Below are 23344 nucleotides of genomic sequence, written 5' to 3' on the forward strand. Positions count from 1 at the left end.
ACCAAAGATTTGAAGGTTAAATGAATTTGGCTATACTAAATTGCCCTATGGTAACCAGGGACGTGCAGGCTAGGTTTGGACATGGGGTGGGATGCTCCCTGGAGAGTGGTGCAAACTCAATTGGCTGCAAGGTCTCTTTCTACACAGTTGGGATTCTATGAAATGTGTATAATGCAATTTTTTTGTTTTGGTAAAATAGATCAACTTAAACTATGCTTGTCAAATTCCTGCAAAAGTGTTTTGTTTATGGATATCCCAATTGTTTCCAAACAACTCGAAATATTCGAATTCACTCGATTCCAACACACTAATACTCTTGTAAATTATTATTCTGCAACTTCTTCCAAGCTAAATTGGAAACGACAGAACAACTTCGTCAAAAGAGCACCACATCAATATAGTATACAGTTGAATTAAAAACTCAATATTAGCTATCTCTTTGTGTGTCCGTGCAGTAGCTCTGGTTTTTTTAAACGGCCGCTTCACCGCTGACGGGTTGCATCGACAGCTCGACCTTCCGCGGTCGGGTGCAGAGTGGGTGGGGGCGGAGAGAGAAAAGAGTGCGAAGGGAGAGTCAGGCGCGGTGAGGGATTCGCCGCCGCGCGCGCGCGCTGCAATTGTCCAGTTGGCGGTTTATTTCGGGTGGGGAGAGAGAGAGAGAAAGGAAATGGGTCCTTGCATCAGGCGTGCAGTCTGGGGGGGTCAAAGGTCAACCCTGGGGGGAAAAGAAAGGGAAGAGGGGCGGGAGGCTGTGTTGTTACCTCACCCGACCCGCCCCCAAAACACCCGCGGTGCTCAGGCCACCCGCTGCTTGTTGTCGGGCGGTGATCCGCCGCTCCGCCTGTCAATCCTCCGCGCCAAAGAAGTTTCGCTGCCGTCCTCACTCCCTCCTGCAGCTCCACCCACAACCCCACATCGGCCTCCTTCCATTGTTTCCAACTCACATCGAGTTGCAGTAGTCTGCTTGTATATTATAACTTGTGCATTCAGACGCTTTTGCAATGCCCGGAATGATGGAGAAAGGGTCGGAATACCTGGGGAAAGGCCGATCGAACGGCACCAAGAGCCCGGCTGGAGCCTCCTCCAATGGACACTATTCTGAAGAGAGTGGCAGCGACGACGAGCACGGTGGTAGCCTCGAACGCTATGCGAAAAATTAAAATCAAACTTCATTCGCAGCTGTTGAATTCTTTAAATTCTGAAATCTTTCGGCGTCGGTAGCAGGACGCCGTTTATTATTTTTCCTCAGTTTGCATATCCTAATCTGTTTTTTTTCTTCCTTTTTATTGTTACAGATGTCGGAATGCGAGTGGGCTCTGACTATCAGGCATCCATTCCAGAATTTAACCCCGGTAAAGAATCAATCTCAGACTGACGGTGCTATTAATAAAGTGACTCTTTAGTGATGTGACCCTAGATTGTTCTGGAACTGATCGTGAGGGTTGTTAGCCTCGGCTCCGGTTGTACGTGACCCCCCTCTTCCCTGAGTGGCGGTCTGGAGCCGGGGGGGGGTGTAGGGAAGGTCTTCGCCGTTCAAACTTTCGGCTGGTTATTCCTGCGCGAGGGGGAAATGAACTGAACAGCTGTTTGCTGTCACTGCGAAGGGCTTGATTTTGTTTGTTTATTTTTGTGTGGAGGGGGGTATTTAATGACTGCGAGCGGCAGAGAACCGAAGCCACCCCCGGGCAGGAAACCGGCTCTTTAAATAGGCTGGGAGGTACCTGAGCATGCGCACTGCGGCCGGTTGCTGTCGAGCGTGCGCACTGCCACCTGATTTAGAATGAGGCTGTTCAAATCCATTCTGGGACTCTGGAGCTAGTGGCGAAGATTGCCTATTGGGGATGGACTGCATGTTGTCTCGCTTCCCATTGAACCTTTTTTTATTTGGTTAATTATTTCCCCCAGTTATCAACTGTTTATCCTTTGCAATTTTAGCTAAACTGGTTATTTGTTTTTGCATTGGTATTTTGCGTTAGAATGTATTTTCCCCCTCTTGAGCACAGTTGCCAAAACTAGTCTCAGACCAGCAATGCCACCTACATTTACGTGTTTCTTTAAAGTACTAAAACATGAGCCATTACACAACTTTTGAAAAGTGTGGTACTGAAAACGTGCAGCAGGCCAGGCAACATCTGAGGAGCAGGAGAATCGACGTTTTGGGCATAAGCCCTTCTTCAGGAATGAGGCTGGTGTGCCAAGCGGGCTGAGATATAAGGTGGGGGGGGTTGGAATTGGGCCCAGGGTGGCTTTCGTTCTTTGCCACTTGCAGTCATTAAACACCCCCCCCACACAAAAATAAACAAACAAAATCAAGCCCTTTGCAGTGACAGCAATTTTCTCCCATCCCCCCACCTTTTATCTCAGCCCGCTTAGCACACCAGCCTCATTCCTGAAGAAAGGCTTATGCCCGAAACGTCGATTCTTCTGCTCCTCAGATGCTGCCTGGCCTGCTGCGCTTTTCCAGCACCACAAATTTCAACTCTGGTCTCCAGCATCTGCAGTCCTCACTTTCTCCCATTAAACCACTTGCTAAACTTGTAAATGTGAGAGCATATTTCAAATTGAAAAATATAATACTTGGTGTGAACTTGAATACAGAATTTATTGTTCGTGACATAGCCTACAGGCAAGATCATTTGGGTTAAATCTTGAAGCAGCTGTGACTGTCGCAATTATATCAAGTCACATAAGATATTCAGCACAGGCATAGGCCATTTGGTGATCTACATCTATCATGGTATCCCTCATATGCCTCTTTTATTAATTCATCTAAAATTATCAACCACTCCTTGTGGTTACATTTTCACCACTCTGTAACTTTGTTAATACAAAATTGCCAATTAATTTTCTTGGGGACTATTTTCTCTGGCATGATTCTTCTTCATTCATGGAACGTCAGCTTCATTGGCTGGGCCACTTTTTATTGCTTGTATCCAGTTGTTCTTGGTAGTGAGCTGCTATTTGAACTGCTGTAGACTATTTGATATGGGTACACTCACAATGTTGTTAGAGAGGGTCTTCCAGGATTTTAACCCAGTGACAGTAAAGTAACAATGATTTATTCTAAGCCAGGATGGTGTCTGACCTGGAAGGGAACTTGCATGTAGTGGTGTTCAAATGTATCTGCTGCCCTCCTCCTTCTCAGTGGTACTGGATGTGATATGGACGGTGCTATCTTCAGAATCTTGGAAAATTTCTAAGTGTATCTTGCAAATGATGACCACAGGATAGTGACCAAGCAACCTTGTGTGATATGCATTAGTGGTAAAAGGGAATGAAGGTTTATGGATGTGGTGCCAATCAGAATGGTGCCACTCTTCTTGAATGTTCTTGGAGTTGCAGTCATCCATGCAAGTGGAGAATGTTCCAACATACTCCTGACTGGTGCCTGCTGGACAGCCAGTTAGGAGGTGAGTTATTCATTGCAAGTTTCCAAGCCTCTGATCAGTAATCATATGGTAAGCCCAGTTCCTTTGTGCTTTTGCTCTTTCTATATTTATTCACTTAATCGAAACTTTTGATAATTCAAAGATCCCCAATAAATCACCCCTCAGTTGCTGTCCATGAAATATGTATGCATACATTCCTATTATTACCCCTGTAAACCTTCTCTCCAAGTGCGTCAGTATGCTTTCATATAATCTGGTGGCCAGAACTGCACACTTGAATGGAGTTTAATCGATGTTCAACGTATGTCGAGCAAACCTTCCTTATACACTTCAGTTTTATCCCTCAAGTCATAAAGATTAGTTCATTTTTATGATCTTGTTAACCTGTTGTGCAACATTTTAGTAATTGATGTATTTGTACTCTTACGAGCCCTTTGTTTCTTCTCCCAATCAAAATTTCCACTTTCTAAGTAATAAATGACCTCCTTATTCGTCTTCCATAATGCACCATCTCACATTTACCTGTGTTGAACTTGAAGTCCCAACTTATTTGCCCATTTTTGTGCACTTTATTAATATTTTCCTGTGATTTCATGTCTCACAAACTTGATTGAGTTTTTTGTAAAAGTAACAAAGAGGCTTCATGAGGGTAGAGCGGTTGACGTGATCCACGTGAACTTCAGTAAGGTGTTCGACAAGGTCCCTCATGGGACGCTGATTAGCAAGGTTAGATATCATGATATACATGGAGAACTAGCCATTTGGAAACGGAATAAGCTCAAAGGTAGAGGACAGAGGGTGGTGGTGGAGGGTTGTTTTCAGACTGGAGGCCTGTGTCCAGTAGAGTGCCACAAGGTTCGGTGCTGAGTCCACTACTTTTCTTCATTTGTGTAAATGGTATGGATGTGAGCATCAGAGGTATCGTTGGTAAGTTTGCAGATGACACCAAAATTGGTGGTGTAGTGGACAGCAAAGAAGGTTACTCTGATTACAACAGGAGCTTGATCAGATGGGCCAATGGGCTGAGGAGTGGCAGATGGAGTTTAATGTAGATAAATACAAGGTGCTGCATTTTAGGGAAAGCAAATCTTAGCAGGACTTATACAGCTAATGGTCTGGTCCTAGGGAATGTTGCTCAACAGAGGGACCTTGGAGTGCAGTTTCATAGCTTCTTCAAAGTAGAGTCATAGGTAGATAGGATAGTGAAGAAGGCGTTTGGTATGCTTTCCTTTATTGGTCAGAGTATTGAATATGGGAGTTGGGAGGTCATGTTCCAGCTGTACAGGATATTGGTTAGGCATCTGTTGGAATATTGTGTGCAGTTCTGGTCTCCCTCCTATCAGAAGGATGTTGTGAAACTTGAAAGGATTTAGAGAAGATGTACAAGGATATTGCCAAGGTTGGAGGAGAGGCTGAATAGGCTGTAGCTGTTTTCCCACGAACGTGGAAGGCTGAGGGGTCTGCTAATAGAGGTTTATAAAATCACGAGGGGCATGGATAGGATACATAGGCAAGGTCTTTTCCTCTAGTCTAGAACTAGAGGGCATAGGTTCGGAGTGAGAGGGAGAAATATAAAAGAGACCTAAGGGTCAACCTTTTCGCACAGAAGATGGTGCGTGTATGGAATGATCTGCCAGAGTAAGTGGTGGAGGCTGGTACAATCGCATTATTTAAAAGGCATCTGGATGGGTAAATAAAAAGGGTTTAGTGGGATATCCGTCAAGTGCTGGTAAGTGGGACTAAATTAGGTTGGGATACCTAATTGGCATGTACGAGTAGGAGGGAAGTCTGTTTCCATGCTGTACCTCTCTGTGACACTATGACTGTGGCAATCCTGAGTATTGACTATCTCTCCCAGTTTGTTGTAATCTGCAAATTTTGAAGTCGTAGTCTGGATTGCAGCTAGGAAAATCTGAAACATAGCTTTTCATTTTCTTTCACTGTAAATATTCCTTTACTCCACTCTCCTGCTCTCTTTTTCCATTCTATAACAATTCATTCTATAATGGTTATGGACTTCACATATTTAAACATATATTCATTAGGTTGTTTTGGAGTGCCTTATCAAAGGCCTGTTGAAAATTCAGTTAAACTACGTGGAATAAATTTCATCAACAGAATTGCACTGCTTTTTCCTTTCCTATGTCATATAGCATATATTAATATTTTTCCTGATTTAGCATGAGCACTTGGAGATCATTTGATCATTAGTTTATTCTGTCAGTTGATTTCATTCCAGATATTAGTCGTTCACAGTTAACCTCATTAGGCTTGAGTTTGGGCTTTGTGTGAAACAGACACAGTTAAGGGTCAAATAAAAGCAAAATACTACAGATGTTGGAAATCTGAAATAAAAGCAACATGCGGGTGAAACTCAGGATGTTTGGCACTGTCTGTGGAGGGAGAAACAGTTAATGTTTCAAGTCAAAGACAACTTCTCCGTTCCAGTGAACTGAAAAATTTTGGACTCAAAATGTTAACTCAGTTTCTTTCCTCATAGATGCTGCCAGACTTCTGATTTTATTTGAATGAGGCTCAAATTTGAAGACTAATACCATGTGCATCAAAAATGACGTTAAAATGCAGATCTCTAAAATGAATGCACTGCTGTTCAGATGTCCCTTGGGCCTCTAAAACAGGGGCTTTAGGTCCCTTGGTTATTTAAAAGATGCTCAGTACATGTTATAGGTGTCTTTGCTGAAATTAGTGTACAATGAGGAGGGCTATCATAGAGTCATAGAGATGTACAGCATGGAAACAGACCCCTCGGTCCAACCCGTCACTACTAAAGATTAAACAGTTGTTGCAGTACATGAAATACTGCCAACAGAAGGTGAGATGTTTTTAAATTTAACCACTGTCTGGGCCAGAAGTACAAGAAAAGAAGCCTTTTTGTTGTTGTCCTTGACCCCTTCATCGTAGTCATAGAGTTGCAAAGCATGGCAACAGATCAGTGGTCTTGAACTCTTCAAAGGGGATGCAATTGTTTAGTATTTCCAAAACACACACCAATATAGAGGTAGTGTATTGAAGGAAATTCAGGTTTTTTTCTGGTCTTTACAAGTGGAACCTCCACCCTTGTAAGAGGTGCCTGTATGCTTCACACCACATTCATCCTAGCCTGCCAAAAATGCCACATAAAAGTAGTATGGAGACAAGAAGCAAAGGAAGGATGTTTTCCCATCAAAAATAATCAGCATTTTGGAACCCAGTTTGCATCTCCTTTGGGAGATGAATATCTGGCCCACTATATTTATTTATACGTCAACAGATAGAAGGTCCTTCTTGACTGAACTGAGACATTGCTCCCCGATGGCAATAGTTGTACAAAGACTATGGAAGTCATAGTCTTGATGTCTGAAAACTATTTCTTGTAATCTTGTAATCAAAGCAATTTATCAATTTTCTTTCAGGTGCTACGAAATATAATGATAAAGAAATTGGTGGCATGCTGGTTTGGTCCCCTTATCACGTCATTCCAGATGTGAAATGTAAGTAAATTAATCATCTTTTATTCTCCTTTCTTAGATGTTATTTCTTCAAATCTTATTTTTCAGTATATGAAATTACTCTTCAAAATGTATGATAATTTTCTGGAAATGAAAATTTAATTGTGCTAAAATCTGGGACCTTTTGGGAACTTTAGGTCAGATTCTGAAGTCTGTTGCACAGTCTCAGGATTTGGTAAACATAACGATACTTGGTTTCTGCCATGTTACTGGAAATTTTAAACAGAACAGTAGATAGGGTAGCACTACAGAAACATGAATTTAATTGACATAAGAACTGTGGAGGCATTCCATTTTTTTGCCACGTTGAACTTGGAAAAAACAGACTGGGTAGATTCCAGTGCACAAATTACAATAACTTTTATTTACTTGCAATTATTATGCTTACATAGATTACATTTATATTTAAAAATATCCATTTTCTGCTATAAAGTACCTAAAAATTAAATCTTGACCTTTGATGAATTCAATGGTTTTGCATCTTAATTATGTACAATTTTGTATGTTTGCCAGTGAAATGCTCAAAGTAAGCTAAATGTTTAGCAAGACATGTGTGTTACTTAATAAAATGCACAACTTAGAAGTCAGAGAATTATGCCTCTTTAAGACAACAAAATTTAATTGTAAAGTGTGCATAGGCTCGTTGTGACCCTTGCAGCGAGGTGGGAGTGTGTCTACTTTTGGTCAGAAGATCGGGGTTCAGATCCCATCTTTGTCACAACAAATCTCAACAAATTGGTTTAAAAATATCAAGGTATGCTCCGTTATTAATACCAATTATGTAGTTATGGATCTTGGCATATTTGATTGCATTTGCTACTTTCAGGTTGCAGTGCAGAAAGATCCTGTAGTTGAATGCAAAAATAATCTTGGCACCCAAACATGTATCTGTGTGCATTAGGTTTATATGATTTAATGCATTGCAACACAGCCTCTAAAATTCGCGTCGACCAGGCTAATTCTCTGCGACCATCTATATCAGACAAATGACAATAACTAGGCGAAAGTGAGGACTGCAGATGCTGGAGATCAGAGTCAAGATTAGAGTGATTCTGGAAAAGCACAGCAGGTTAGGCAGCATCCGAGGACCAGGAAAATCGATGTTTCAGGCAGGAGCCCTTCATCAGGAATGAACAACTGACTGGCTGTGCTTTTACAGCACCACACTCACGAGTATGTTTCTCTGCCTAACTAACTGAGACTCCCTGAAATTTGCACATTTTGACTGCCAAATTTGCTAACTGTGTAAGAAGCTGATTGTTTGAGATTTACTGATTTAAATAAATGGTCATTTGCTTTGGGATTAATTTAATATACTACAGTGGATCCACCAATTTTAGGCAGATTAGCAAGTCTAAGATCTTTACTCCTTCAAAATCATAAGTGTTACTAAGTGCAATAGGTTTAGCCACCATCATGTACAGTGAGTGAATTTGTCTTACAAGATCATGCTGTGGGATGTTGTGGTAAACAATATGTTGTAATAGCAGTTTGATGTCCATTTCGTGTTCCAAACAGCTTGAAGTTGCACTGAATTATCTATTTATTTCAAAAAATGTAAATGAAAAAATGACCGAAGTGAGTTACTAAAGCATTGTTGTCCAGTGATTTATAACTGTGTGTAGCTAGTGATTAGACTCAGAGATGTACAGCACACAAAAAGGCCCTTCGGTCCAAATCGCCCATGCTGACGATATATCCCAAACCATTCTAGTCCTACCTGCCAGCACCTGGTTTATATCCCTCCAAACCCTTCCTATTCATATATCCATCTAGATGCCTTTTAAATATTGCAATTGTACTAGCCTCCACCAGTTCCTCTGGCAGCTCATTCCATACACGTACCACCCTCTGAGTGAAGATGTTGCCCCTTAGGTCCCTTTTATATCTTTCCCCTTTCATCCTAAACCTATGCCCTCTAGTTCTGGACTCCCTCACCCTGGGGAAAAGATCTTGTCTATTTACCCTATCTATGCTCCTCATGATTTTATAAATTCAGAAATGACAAATTGTGAATTCTTTTAGAAATGAAAAATGCATAGATAACACACACTGAACATGTAACTTCATTACTCATTATTGTGGCATATCTATTTTAATTTTGTTTGTTTGTTGCATATTGCTTCAGCCACCGCTGTGGTTCAGCAATTTCTTTTGATAACACATCTTTAAAATTCCAACATGGAATGGCTCTCAATTAATTTCATGAGTTGTTTTTTTTTAGGTCCTGCGGTTTGAATAGCAGTTGTACTCTGAACTATGTTTTTGTTTATATAATCTGTAGTAAAAGAAACATGTCATCTTAACAGCAAAAAAAAATCCATTGACTGTTGTATCAAACAGCTTTTTGATCATTACAAACTTGTCACGCCAATCAAATATAAAGCTGTCTTTAAATGTTGAGAACTTCTCAGCACACTCTAGTTTCCAGATTTCTTACCAAACAATAGTTAAAATCAAAGGACTTCAGCTTAGTTTCTTTACGTAGCAATTAAATTTTCTGACCTTAAAAGGATAACTTAACTTGCTAAACTGTGTCATCGAATCATAGAGATGTACAGCATGGAAACAGACCCTTCAGTCAATGCCAACCAGACATCCTAACCTAATCTAGTCCCATTTGCCAGCACTTGGCCCATATTCTTCTAAACCCTTCCTATTCATATACTCATCCAGATGCCTTTTAAATCTTGCAGTTGTACCAGCCTCCACCACTTCCTCTGGCAGCTCATTCCATACATGCATCAATCTCTAAGTGAAAAAATTGCCCCTGAGGTTTCTTTTATATCTTTCCCCTCTCACCCTAAACCTATGCCCTCTAGTTCTGGACTTCCCCCACCCCAGGGAAAATACTTTGTCTGTTTATCCTATCCATGCCCCTCATGATTTTATAAATCTCTGTGAGGTCACTCATCAGCCTTCAATGCTCCAGGGAAAACAGCCCTCGCCTTTTCAGCGTCTCCCTATAGCTCAAATCCTCCAACCCTGACAGCATCCTTGTGAATTGTGTGTTATCAATCACACTGTTTTGGCAGAATGATTACATATTCTGATAATTCTGCTGAGTAGTATAACAGAAAATCAATTTAAATGTATTACAGTATAGTGTCCATTTGCTATCACATGAACTTCTGCAATGAGGCACTTTATTGGTGATTCAAATGAAGACAGCAGCCAAACTGAAATTGTACTGTAGTAAATGTCCAAATCAGAAATGAGTAAAACCATGACTGATCAGATAATCCTCAACACCACTTTACTGCCCTTTCCCCACATCCTTTAATTTCCTTACTGTTCAAAAATCTGCCCAACTCAGCCTAGAATGTACTTAATGCTACAATGTCTATAGTCCTCTGATAAAGAATTCCACAGATTCACTACTTTCTGAGAGAGGAATTTCTTCTTCACCTCTGTCCTAATTGAGTGACGACCCCCCCACCCCCCACTACTCTGGGATGTACCCTCTGGAGCTAGGCTCTTCCTCAAGGGGAAGAATCTCTCAGCATCTATGCTGTCTAACCCCTGAAGAATCTTTTGTCTTTTAATGAATTCACCTCTCATTCTTCTAAACTCCACTGATTACATGCCCAACATACTCAACCTCTCCTCATAAGAACATTTTTCCAAACCCAGGATCAATCTAGTGAACCCTTCATGGATTGTCTCCCATGACAGAATGAGATGAGGCAACCAAAACTGTTCATGGTATTCTAAATATGGTGTAACTAGTGCCTTGTATACTTTTAACAAGACTTCCTTATTTTTATACTCCCATTTCGTTTGCTATTTTCTTGTGATTTATACATGAGGACCCCAAAATTTCAGTTCTCTGCAGTCCTTCTCCATTTAAATAATATTTAGATCCTTTCCTACATCTGCCAAGATTTTGCTGACTCACAACCTGTCTATGTGCCTGTTTAGACTCCCATGTCATCCAATTGTCTTCCCACCTATTTTTGTATCATCAGTAAACTTGGCAATAGTACATTCACTTTGCTCATCTGAGTCATTAATGCATGTTGTAAATGTGGCCCCAAAAATGAGCCCGTGGCACCCAGCTTGCAATTCTAAAATCCTCTCTTTATCCCATGTCTCCGTCTTCTATTAATTAGCCAATCGTCAATCCATGTTAAAATGTTTTACCCTCAATACCCCAGTCTCTTATCTTATTAAGGTACCTTTGTGGTAACTTTATCAAATGTCTGGAATTTCGAATACAGTAAATTATATGTACCCTTTATTTAGCTTTCTTTTCAACATCATAAAGGAAATCTTCTTATAAATCTCTCAGGCATAATATGCTGCTTCTGCTTGATTATATTATGTATTTCTAAATGGTTCGCTATTTCGTCATTTAATAATGGGCTGAAACATTTTCCCAATGATCATAAGGCATAGGAGTGGAAGTAAGACCATTTGGCCCATCGAATCCACTCCGCCATTCAATCATGGCTGATGGGCATTTCAGTGCCACTGAAATTCTGCAGGCCCACCACTCTCTGGTTGAAGGAATGTCTCCTCGTTTCCATTTTAAATTGACCCTCTGTAACCCATGGGTCCTAGTATCCCTGCCTGATGGAAACAAATTCCCAACATCCACCCTTTCTAAGCCATGACAGATAATAAGCTCCTTGGCTTTTTGTTACCTCTTTTTTGTCATCGTCTTGCTTTCATTATGGTGTTACATTGGCAGTTTTCAAATCCTCTGGATATTTCCAGAATCCAAGCAATCTTGGAGGATTGCTACCCATATGTTGCTACTTCCTTTAATATCCGTTGAAGCAAACCATCAAGTTTAGGGAACGTTTCCACATGTAGCCCCTTTGGTTTCCTTAGCACTTTTTCTCTAGTGATAACTATTGTTTTTATTTCCCCTCCCCTTTTGCTCCTCAATTGTTAAGTGCTTTTGGAATGCCAGTAATGTTGTCTTCTACTGTGAAGACGAGGGTAACGTTTTTATCCAACGCCCTGCTATTTTCAGGTTTCTCATGATCATTTCCCCAGACTCATCCTCCAATGGCCTATGTTCACTTTGGCCTCTCTCTCGTTCTCTCTCTCTTGCGCGTGCGCTCTCTCTCGTTTTATATATATGAAGGAGCTCGTACTATCCATTTTGATATTATTTCCTAAGTTTACTTTCAAATTTATTTTTGACCCCTTTTCTTTGGGCATCTTACGTTGTTTTTGAAACTTTCCCAATTCATGGTTTATCACTAATCTTTGAAATATTGTATGTTTTTGCTTTCAATTGTTATCATCTTTAACTATGTTAGGCAATAAATGATAGCCTGGCCAACAATGCCCACATCCCTTGAATTAGTTTAAAAAAGAAATTGGTAATTTGAAGATTCTGCTGAGTAATTCTTCTATATCTGCAACCCTTTGAAAGTCTCCATTTCAATCAGAATTTGGAGGGTTCTGATGAAATCAAGTAAAAATTACTCCATAAAAGTTAGGCTGCTAAATACATAGTCTTAACTCCTGAGACCCAATGCTTACCTTGCACACTACCAAATGCACCTCATCCAGCCTCTGACTTGAAATCTGTGAAGCAGATCGTTCTCCTCCCACGCCAAACCTGACCCCCACTCAAAACCCAACTGTCCCTGCCTTATTACACTTAGAAATAAGTGTCTTATTTCTCGCACTTTTGTAACCTACGCTAAACACTACAAAACTTACCTTGACACCACCTTGCCATCTGGCACTCAACTTACCGAGCAACAGATCACCTATTTTCCCAGTACTCTTAACTTCATAGTTAGCTTTTACTATTGTTCGACCACAGCTGTGATTTAAATTTAAGAATAAGGTAGCTGACCACTGTGAAAAGAGGACATGGTTTGTCTTCTCCAACCATTCTGTGCTATGAGAGAACTATCAGAAGTATGGCTCCATATTTCTGAAGGAGCGCTGATCAGCCTCTCAGAAATGTGGAACTGTCTCCTGTCGTTTTAAAAAAAAAGGACAGGTCGCCACTCCTCAGAAAATCTCACCTGTTACACTTGGAATGCTACAAATCTAATCCAAGTGCAAAAGAAATGTATTTCATATTGCATTGCTTATGATGAGTGAATGCTATACTTGTTTAAGATCTGCAAAATCCATTTTGATATTAGCATTAACAAAGTCATAAGTTCTTTTCAAATAATCTTATAAAAAAAGGAAGCAATCCAGTTGAATTAAATGGGATACCTGAACTGATTAAAAACAAAAAGAACTATAGATGCTATAAATCAGAAACAAAAACCAAAGTTGCTAGAAAAACACAGTAGATCTGTCAGCATCTGAAGAGCAATTAGAGTTAATGTTTTAGGTCCAGTGACCCAAAACTGAAGGGTTAAGTCTGACTTCTCTCCTCAAATGCAGCTAAACCTACTGAGCTTTTCCAGCAACTTTGGTTTTTGTGCCTAAACTGATGTTTGCTCTTTATCTGCATTATTCTACTTATTGACAGGGAAGGGAATTGAGGATTTTTATGACTATTAAACATTGAGTGCCATCATTTGTAGAGATGGGCACTCTACTGATGTTCGTAGATTTGGTCAATTTTGCGTTTTCTATTTGAAATTGCAATTCATGTGCAATTAAGCAACATGGATCTATGTATTTAAAGCTGAAAGAAAACCAGACTTCTATACCTTAATGATAAGGTCCTGGGGGGTGTTACTGAACAAAGAGACCTTGGAGTGCAGGTCATAGTTCCTTGAAAGTGGAGTTGCAGGTAGATAGGATAGTGAAGAAGGTGTTTGGTATGCTTTCCTTTATTGGTCAGAGCATTGAGTCTATGAGTTAGAAGGTCATTTTGCAGCTGTACAGGACGTTGGTTAGGCCACTTTTGGAATATTGTGTCACCCTCCAATGAGAAAGATGTTGTGAAACTTGGAAGAGTTCAGAAAAGATTTTCAAGCAAGTTGCCAGGGTTGGGCTATAGAGAGAGGCTGAAAAGGCTGGGGATGTTTTCCTGGAATGTGTGACCTCATGGGGGGCATGGATAAGGTAAATAGACAAGGTATTTTCCCTGGGTAGGGAGGCCAGAACTAGAGGGTATAGGTTTAGGGTGAGAGGGTGGTGTGTGTATGGGATGTGTTGCCAGAGGAAGTGGTGGACGCTGGGACAATGAACAACATTTAAAATGCATCTGGATGGGTATGTGAATAGGAAGGATTTAGCGAGATTTGGGCCAAGTACTGGAAAATGGGACTGGATTAATTTAGGATATCTGGTCGGAATGTACAAGTTGGACTAAGAGGTCTATTTCTGTGCTGTACATCTCTGAGTAAAGTTCTAGCAATAAACATCAGGTCTATTAGCATCTGAAAAAAATGAGAGTGCGCTAACTTTCTGAGCCAACCTTCTTCAGAAGTAGCAATGTTGAGAATTGATATTTTCTCTCCTCAGATACTGTTGGATGTACTGTACTTTTAATGCATTTGTTTTATTTCAAGATGTTCTGTTACATTATATAGAAGGGGTAATAATTATTGATTACTTCTTTAAGATGTTCTATTGATTGATGTGAGGGATCGATGGACCATTTTTTAAAAATTCCGCATCCATTACTAGTATCAAGGGTGCCAAGATATGGTATAACACCAGCTATGTGCAAACTAAAACTTCCTTTCCTCAACAAAGCACTGTAACTTTAGCAACTACTATTTTCATTTCCCCGACAAGAGGATTTCAACTGCAGAAATCTCCTTTTTAGAAAATAATTTATACTTGCTATTATTTATACTTCCAGCTAATTAATAATAAATCTTAGTTGAGGCTGTATTTAAAAGCAAACCATAATCCTTCATCAGACTATTGAATTTGTTGTAAGTCATGACTTTTAGCATTGCACAGATGTTAGCAGAGCACCAATGCTTTCACAAAATGTTGCTGTAATGTATTGTACAGAAAATCATTTGGAAAATAATTGTATACCTAATACAGATTTGGCCATAGCAAATTTAAAGGAGATGTAAAATAACCATTTTAATTAAAAGTAAACACAATACATTTAGCAAGCAGATTACACCAATTTGGAAAGCACTGATCACTTCGTATTTTTAAAGTATGTCTCCTCTACATTGCAAATTATAAATCATTAAAACACATGATGTTTTCTGTTCAACTTGACATTACTTTATACATTTCATTAGGCTCTCTTCGCTTGAAATTTATATCATTCTCTCGCACATTGAGAGTGTTGTAGACAGAGTTTTTATTTCATCAGTAGTTTGTCACAACAATAGACTTCTTTCCTCTGCTAGTTTTTAATATTGCAGACTGGCATGAATGTGACTGGAATTGTTGTCTTGCTGCACTATGGATGGAGGTTAGTTTTCCTTTTAAAAGTAACTGATGCTAATGTTAGCATGATGATTTTCAATAAAAGTCTGTATTCTGTAATGCTTGTTAAAAATTCTGTATTTTTGTTTGTTTTTATAGTGGATGAGTATATTGCAGTAGCAAAGGAGAAGCATGGCTATAATGTGGAACAGGTTTGTGAAAAAACTATTCCAATGGTTACCTTAGCATGCAGATTGCTCACTTCAAATTTAGAGTCCAAACTTTGGTTTCTTGTTGTTTTAAGTTATATTATATGTTTAACCACATTTAGCATTAATTCATTGAGACATTTAAATCACTTAAATAAACCATGTATTTTTAGTTGTCAGATCATATTTGGCTGCCTGAATTCCATCAATGAAACTAATTTCTCATCAGATATACATTTATACTAAAAATTTAATGTTGGTGCAAAGTGTTTACATTTTATGCCAGCAATAAACACATGTTATAAATCCTAAATTAGTGCCTGACCTGACTTTATTGCAAAGCAGGCAGTCTTGTTCTATTATGAGAGATTATCATTATGAAAGGGTGAGGTTGGACATAAATTATGTCATTTTGCACTGAGTTGTATCTGTACCATATGTTTATTATGTAAATGTAATTAATGAATAAATTCATTATGTGATGTCATCCCATCTGACTGAAAAACTCCAGCTTCCATTCTAATTTGAGTTGTTAGGCAAATAAACCAAACAGACTGTTGTGTTGATTAAAATTTCTCTAGAACCTTTTGAGTTACGGAGAAAACTCTTAAAATTACCCACTCTACCTGCTACCTCATGACCCTTTTTGTAATTTTGGGTGAGGATGAGTTTGAGATCAGCTGCTTCATGCCCTGTTGAATAGACAATATGGTGACAATATTTGGAGGAGTTACTTATGACAACTAGTAAGTGGAGAGATCTTGACAAATTTAATAGCAGGATCACATTTGAAATATTTACCTCAATTTGCTAGATAACTACCAATCAAACCAAAAGACTGATCAGCTGATGATTGGGAAGACTGTCGCAGTACCAGTTGCAGGGAGAGGGTTTTGCAGCAGATTGGCTTGAGTTCTGATGACCCACAGCAATACTGGAAAAGCAGTTAACTGCTAGGTCTGTCAGATCTTCTCTCCTTTAGTGACTAGATTTCCCAAATCCTGGAAACCTGGCTTTCAACCAGATGTCATTAAATACATGTGCTGCTAAACTCTGAGGTGCAGACCTTCAATAGTATGTTTTTTAATTGCTATCCAGCCTCTTGAGGGTAAGCTACTTGCCTGTGTCCTGTCCTACCCCAGTTAAACTGGAAGTTGGCAAATTCATTGCAGATTGAAGTTGAATTTCAGACTTTTACATTGTTTAACCCTCTTCCAGGGGGAAAAAAGGGTTGTAGGTGGGTGGTTAAAATCCCTTTTACTATATTATTGCAGGAAAGTTGGCATTTCAGGTGAGGGAAGAAAAGTGAAGGGGGAAAGGAGGAGAAAGTCATCAGCTGTGCAAAGACAAATTCTGATATTCAAGGGACAGAATTGTGAGAAAAACCATGAACTTCCTGAGAACCCTCTAATGTGCCTTTTTAGGTTGAATGGTCAGTGCATCACTTTTGTCCAGCGAAATGTGGGAAAATCCAATAGCTCTTTGGGAGAAAAAGTTTGCCCTTAAGTTGTTACTTGCTTTGACAAATATTGTCTAAATTTGTGGTTTTCTAATACTTGTTACTTAATGTGTACCTCAAATAGGCTTTGGGGATGTTATTCTGGCACAAACACAACATAGAGAAGTCATTGGCCGACTTGCCAAACTTCACCCCTTTTCCAGATGAATGGACAGTAGAAGATAAGGTTCTGTTTGAACAGGCCTTCAGTTTCCATGGAAAGAGCTTTCACAGAATTCAGCAAATGGTAATTACCTTTTGTAGTTTATTTCCTCAATTTTACTGTAACCTCCTTTGACACTGAATTCAGGTTGTATTCTGCTGAAAAAGATGAATGGTGAATATATTAATATAGAAGCAAAATACTATAGACGCTGGAAATGAGAAATATCAAAAATATTGTTGTAAATTTTCAGGTTTAGTACCAATTATTGAGAGAAAAAATGTAAGATTGCTGGCTTTTCTTCACTTTAGATCAAGCCAAATTCTTGCTTTTAATAAGATGAATTCTTTTGATTTTGAGAAATCTTTAAATAGGTTTTAATTCATTATTCTATCCCACCTGGCAGAAACCATGGGGGTGAGAAGGTAGGGTACAGTTGCTTAGCAGTAATGTTACTGGACTAGTATATCCAGAGACCCAGGCCAATGCTCTGGGTAATAAACCTGATACCCACACTAATGTTACAGGAACACATTCAAATATCACTACGGTATCTGATATTTTAATTTAGCTAATCTGGAATTAAAATTGAGTATCAAGGGTAATCTTGTAAATTGAATTGTCATTCACAAATGGTTCACTATCATCCTTTAGTGAACTAAATCTGTTGGCCTTGCCTGGTCTGGTGTACATGTGACTTCAATGTGGTTGACTCATATATACCGTTGAAATGGCCTCAATTGTATCAGACCTCAAAAGAAATAAAACTAGATGGATCACTGGCATTGACCTAAGCATGGGAAATGACAACAGCACCACCCTATCTAGTTGAGTCTGAAAAACCCCATCTAGAGCTTGATCCAAACTTGGGTGAGCTCGTCAAGCAGTAGCCTGACATTGGCCATAACTTATATGATTTGTGGAGTATGACAATGTTCTAAACACAATCATCATCATTCCTGGATATGTCCTGTCCCAACAACAGGGCAGACCCACCATAGTTGGGCAGCACAGAGGTATTCAGTTGGGAAAGAGTTGACTTGGAAGTCCTTAACCTTAACTCCAGACCCATGAAATCACATAGCAACATGTCAAACGTGGGCAAGGAAACTACCTGTTGGTTGTCAATTATCACCTTCCCTCAGCAGATGAATCAGTACTCTTCCATGTTGAACATCAATTGGAAGAAGCACTGAATGTACCCTGAGTGGGGGTTTTAACATCCATCACTAAGAGTGACTGTATCGTACTATTACTAGCTGATCTTGCTGATCCCTGAAGGGCATAGCTACTGGACTGTGTTTGCAGTGGTTGTTGAGGGTAAAACCTATTAGACCTTGTCCTTGTCAGTCTACTTGTTGTGAATGCATCCGTTCATAACAGTGTAGGTAAGATTAACATCACACAAGCTTTGTGAGGAGCAAGTCACATCTTCATATGAGAGAGCCTCCACTGTGTTGTGTGACAAAACCACAGTCCTATTTAGGATAAACTCAAACTGTATGTTCATTAGGTGCTGTGATTCATCAGCAGCGGCACAATTCTATCCAATCACAATCTACAACCTTATTAACCTGACATATCCCTTATTCTATCATTATGCTAACAAGCAACCCTAGTACAATGAGAATTGCAAGAAAGCATGCCACGGGCAACACCAGACATCTATGCATCCTGTCACTTTTACTGCAGTGTGCAGACCTCTGAGGTCTGTACATAGCAGCTTCTGCTACTGGTTGTCAATGTGTTTTCATTTTAATTGGCATGCACAGAACCTCCGAACAGTATGGGCACCTAGCCTAGAAGCTGCATTGCCAGAAGTTACATTTTTATATACAAAAATAAGTGCCAAACCGTTGAAACTACATTGCAAGGCTACATGTTGTGAAATGGTGTAAGACAGAACTGATAGTGCCATAAACCAGAGAATCAGTTAAAGCTCTGTATCTGTATTGATAGCGGATAATTTAACAAGTGACTGCAGGTAGAGGCTTCACTGATATCTCCATCTTCAATACTGGTGGAGCCTACAACGTTAGTACAAATGATAAGACTGAAGCATTTGCAAACATCTTCAGCAAGAGTGTCAAGTGGATAATCCACCTTGATCTCCTCTTGAGATTCCTGGAATTTTAGATTGGTCTTCATCCAATTTGACTGTGATAATCTAGCCAAGCTGTCCCAGAATGGTTACAGTACTGACAGCGGTTTGATGGTGTGGAAATTTGCCCATGCCATGTCCTGTCACAGAAAGAAAGATAAATCCAATCCAACCAATTATCAACCCTCAAGCTCAATCTTGATCATCAACGTAGTTCAAAGGTGTTACTGACAGTGCTATCTATATCAAGCAGCACTTACACGCCAATAACTTGATCACAGAAGTTCCATTTGGATTTGCAGGGCTATTCAGCTCCTAATCTCAATACAGCCTTAGTCTCAGCATGACCTGAGAGGTGAAGTGAGAATTAATTTGCTTGACATCAAGACAGTACTTGACTGAATGTGACATCAAAAGTGAACCTGCAAATCTCTCCACTTGTTGGAATCATGCTACACAAAGGAAGACTTCTTATTGTTGGAGGCCAATCATATCAGCCCCAAGACATTACTGCATGGTTTCTTCAAGACCATATCCTTGGTCCAACCATCTTTATCTGCTTCATCCATAAACTTGCATCTATCCTAGGATCAGAAATGAGGGTATTTACTGATATTTGGACAGTTTTCAGTACATTCACCATTCCTTAGATATTTCAGAAGTCCATGGGCCATATGTCAAAAGACCTGAATAACATTCATCTTCAGCTGATAGTATGATTCTGTATGCATGTGTAAACCAAATGACACGCCAAATGAAAACAATTACTGATAAAAGTTTTACTTTTTTCTTTTGGCTTTTATTTCAAACAAACTAGAATCAATTTTAAGAAAAAAATTAGCAGGCAAATCATACTTAGTACTAACAGTAAATTGCATTTGTAATAACATAGAACAAAGATCAGTAAAGCACAGGAACAGGCCCTTCGGCCCACCACATCTGTGCTGACTGTGATGCCATTCTAAGTTAATCTTATTCTGCCTGAACATGGTCCATATACTTCTATTCCCTGCCTGTTCATGTGTCTGTCTAAGTGCCTGTTAAACATTGCGATGGACTCTGCTTTTACAACCTTCCCTGAGGTCGTGTTCTAGGCAGCTGCTTCCCTTGGTGTTTTCTTAAATAACAAAGGTTCTTTGCAAATCTCCTTTTAAATTTTGCCCCGTCACCTAAAACCTATGCAACCTAATTTGATATTTCCACCCTATTTCCAGGGAAAAAGGCTGACAATCCACTCTATCCATGCTTGTCATAATTTTATATACTTCTATAAGATCACTTCTCAGCCTCATATTGTCTTTGCTCGAACATCAAAGTTTGAACAACCTTTCCTTATAGCTATTACATTTCAAACCTGGGCAACATCTTGATGAACAATTTTTTGCACCATCTCCAAAGCCTCCACTTCCAATAGTGTGGCAGCTAAAGTTTTATATAGCTGCAACATGACTTGCTAACTTTTATACTTAGTGCTCCAATCAATGTAGGCAAGCATGCAGTATGCCTTCTTTACCACTTGATCCACTTGTGTTGCCACTTTCAGGGAGCAATGCGCTGGTACCCCAAAATTCCTCTGTATAGCAGTACTTCTAAGAGTCTTGCCATTTTTGTATACTTTCCTCTTGCATTTGACCTCCCAAAATGCGAGTAAATCCTATCCAATTTTTCTATCACTGATATAAGGCTCACCAGCCTATAATTTCCTGGATTATCCCTGTTCCCTTAAACAAAGGAACAGCATTGGCTTTCTCCAGTCTTCTGGAACTTCACTTGTAGCTAAAAAGGAAAGAAAGATCTCAGACCTATGTCAATACCCCAGCAATCTCCTTCTTTGCCACCTTCAGTATCCTGTGGTAGATCCCCACAGGCTCTGGAATCTTGTCAACCTTAATGTTTTTCAAGACACCCATCACCCCCTCTTTCTTAATGTTGACATGCCCAACATACCCCTCCCTAACCTTCCCGTTATCCATATCCTTCCACGTGAATCCAAATGTGAAATATTCATTAAGGACATTACCTATTTGCGTAGGATCCGTGAACAAATTCCCTCCTTTACTGTTGATTGGATCCAACTTTTCCCTCGCTACCCTCTTGTTCCTAAATTACTTACAAAATGCCTTGGGATTCTACTTAATCCTGTATGCTAATGCCATTTCATGACCCCTTTTAGCCCTCCTGATTTCTTGTTTAAGTTTCTTTTTGGCTTCGTTTGTACTTAAGGGTCTTATTAGATTTTATTTTCCTAAACCTCACACATGCGTCCTGTTGCTTTTTGACTAAGCTTTCAATATCTTGTCATCCAAGGTCCATAAATCTTATCATAGTGTCATAGAGATGTACAGCACAGAAACAGACCCATTGGTCCAAATCGTCCATGCTGACCAGATATCCCAACCCAATCTAGTCCCACCTGCCAGCACTTGGCCCATATCCCTCCAAACCTTTCCTATTCATATACCCATCCAGATGCCTTTTAAATATTGCAATTGTACTAGCCTCCACCCCTCTGGCAGCTCATTCCATACATGCACTACCCTCTGTATGAAAAAGCTGCCCCTTAGGTCTCTTTTTTTTATATCTTTCCCCACTCACCCTAAACCTATGCCCTCTAGTTCTGGACTCCCCCACCCCAGGGAAAAGACCTTGTCTATTTATCCTATCCATGCCCCATATGATTTATAAACCTCTATAAGGTCACCCTGTAACTCAAATCCTTCAACCCTGGCAACAGCCTTGTACATCTTTTCTGAACCCTTTCAAATTTCACAACATTCTTCCGATAGGAATATTGCACGCAATATTCCAACAATGGCCTAACTAATGTCCTGTACAGCCATAACATGACCTCCCAACTCCTGTACTCCATTCTCTGACCAACAAAGGAAAGCATACCAAACACCACCTTCACTATCCTATCTTATCTGCGACTCCATTTTCAAGGAGCTATGAACCTGCACTCCAAGGTCTCTTTGTTCAGCAACACTCCCTAGGATCTTACCATTAAGTGTATAAGTCCTGATAAAATTTGCTTTCCCAAAATGCAGCACCTCACATTTATCTAAATTAAACTCCATCCGCCACTTCTCAGTCCATTGGCTCATCTGATTATCATCTTTATCTTTGTTCCTCACAGGAACATGCTGGTCCTGAACTCTGATCAACTGGCCTTTAAAAGACTCCCACATGTCAGATTTGGATTGACCTTCAAACAGCCACCCCAATCTGATTTCTCCAGTTCCTGCCTAACACTGTTGTAATTAGCCATTCCATAGTTTAATACTTTCACTTGAGGATCTTGTCCAGACTATCTCAAAACTTAAAGGATTATGATCACTTTTCCCAAAATGTTCCCCCACTGAAACTTTGATCACCTGGCCAGACTCATTCCGCAATTTAGAGTCTAGTATGGCCCCTTCCCTAGTTGAACTCCACATATTTCAAGAAGCCTCCCAGATGCACCTAACAAATTCTGTCCCATCTAAGCCCCTGGCTCTTCTGGAGTCCCAGTCAATACTAGGGATGGGCAAATCACCCATTATAACAACTTTGCTTTCACACTTTCCATGATCTGCTTGTATGTCTATTCCTGTATCTTGCACTGGCTATTGGGAAGTTGATCTTAACCCCATTATAGTGATTGCACTTTTCTTACTCCCCAAGGTCTATTAATATGGTCTTGCTGGATGAGTCCTCCAAAATGTCCTCTTTTAGTGCCAGTGTGGTATTCTTAATCAGTCCTGCAACTCCTGAACCTTTTTACATCACTCTATATCTCGCCTGAAATATCAAAACCTTGGAGTATTGAGCTGCATGATTGTTCCATGTACTAATCCAGACTCTAAAATCATCTGCTCTGCCTCTTATATTCCTTGCATTAAAAAATAAACATCAGACCCCCAGTCCCTCCATGTTCGTTAATCTGGCTCTGCCATTTCTCCCTTATTAGACTGACATACTTTTTCCTCAATAATTCCACATGCTGACTTACTGCTGTTTCCACCAAACTCCTGCCACACTAATTTAAACCCTTGCCGGTTGTACTAGCAGACCTCCCTGCAAAGATTTCAATGCCTCTTCAGCTTAGGTTCAACCTGTCCTCTTTGTACAGATCCTTCCTGCTTTGGAGGAAATACCAATATATCTGAAGTCCTCCTTCCTACACCAGCTCTTTAGCCATGCATTCAACTGTGTTCCC

The 23344-nt window shown here is 39.8% G+C and overlaps 1 protein-coding gene across 6 annotated transcripts in view; it reads left to right on the plus strand.

Annotated features, from left to right (window-relative positions):
• The first annotated feature begins 566 nt into the window (after positions 1-566).
• Positions 567-23344, plus strand: part of rcor3 (REST corepressor 3) — a 67668-nt gene continuing 44890 nt past the window's right edge. For 2 of the 6 annotated variants that reach the window (XM_060831435.1, XM_060831438.1), the window contains exons 1-5: positions 719-1131; positions 1296-1352; positions 6803-6880; positions 15335-15387; positions 16968-17129. In XM_060831435.1, coding sequence (XP_060687418.1) covers positions 1002-1131; positions 1296-1352; positions 6803-6880; positions 15335-15387; positions 16968-17129 — 480 coding nt within the window. In that variant the 5' untranslated portion in view covers positions 719-1001. Of the gene's footprint in view, positions 584-718; positions 1132-1295; positions 1353-6802; positions 6881-15334; positions 15388-16967; positions 17130-23344 lie in introns of those variants that run through there. The other 4 variants (XM_060831441.1, XM_060831437.1, XM_060831439.1 and 1 more) reach the window with 3 other exon arrangements.

This window comes from Hemiscyllium ocellatum, chromosome 10 (assembly GCF_020745735.1).
Source record: "Hemiscyllium ocellatum isolate sHemOce1 chromosome 10, sHemOce1.pat.X.cur, whole genome shotgun sequence".
Taxonomy (NCBI): Eukaryota; Metazoa; Chordata; class Chondrichthyes; order Orectolobiformes; family Hemiscylliidae; genus Hemiscyllium; species Hemiscyllium ocellatum.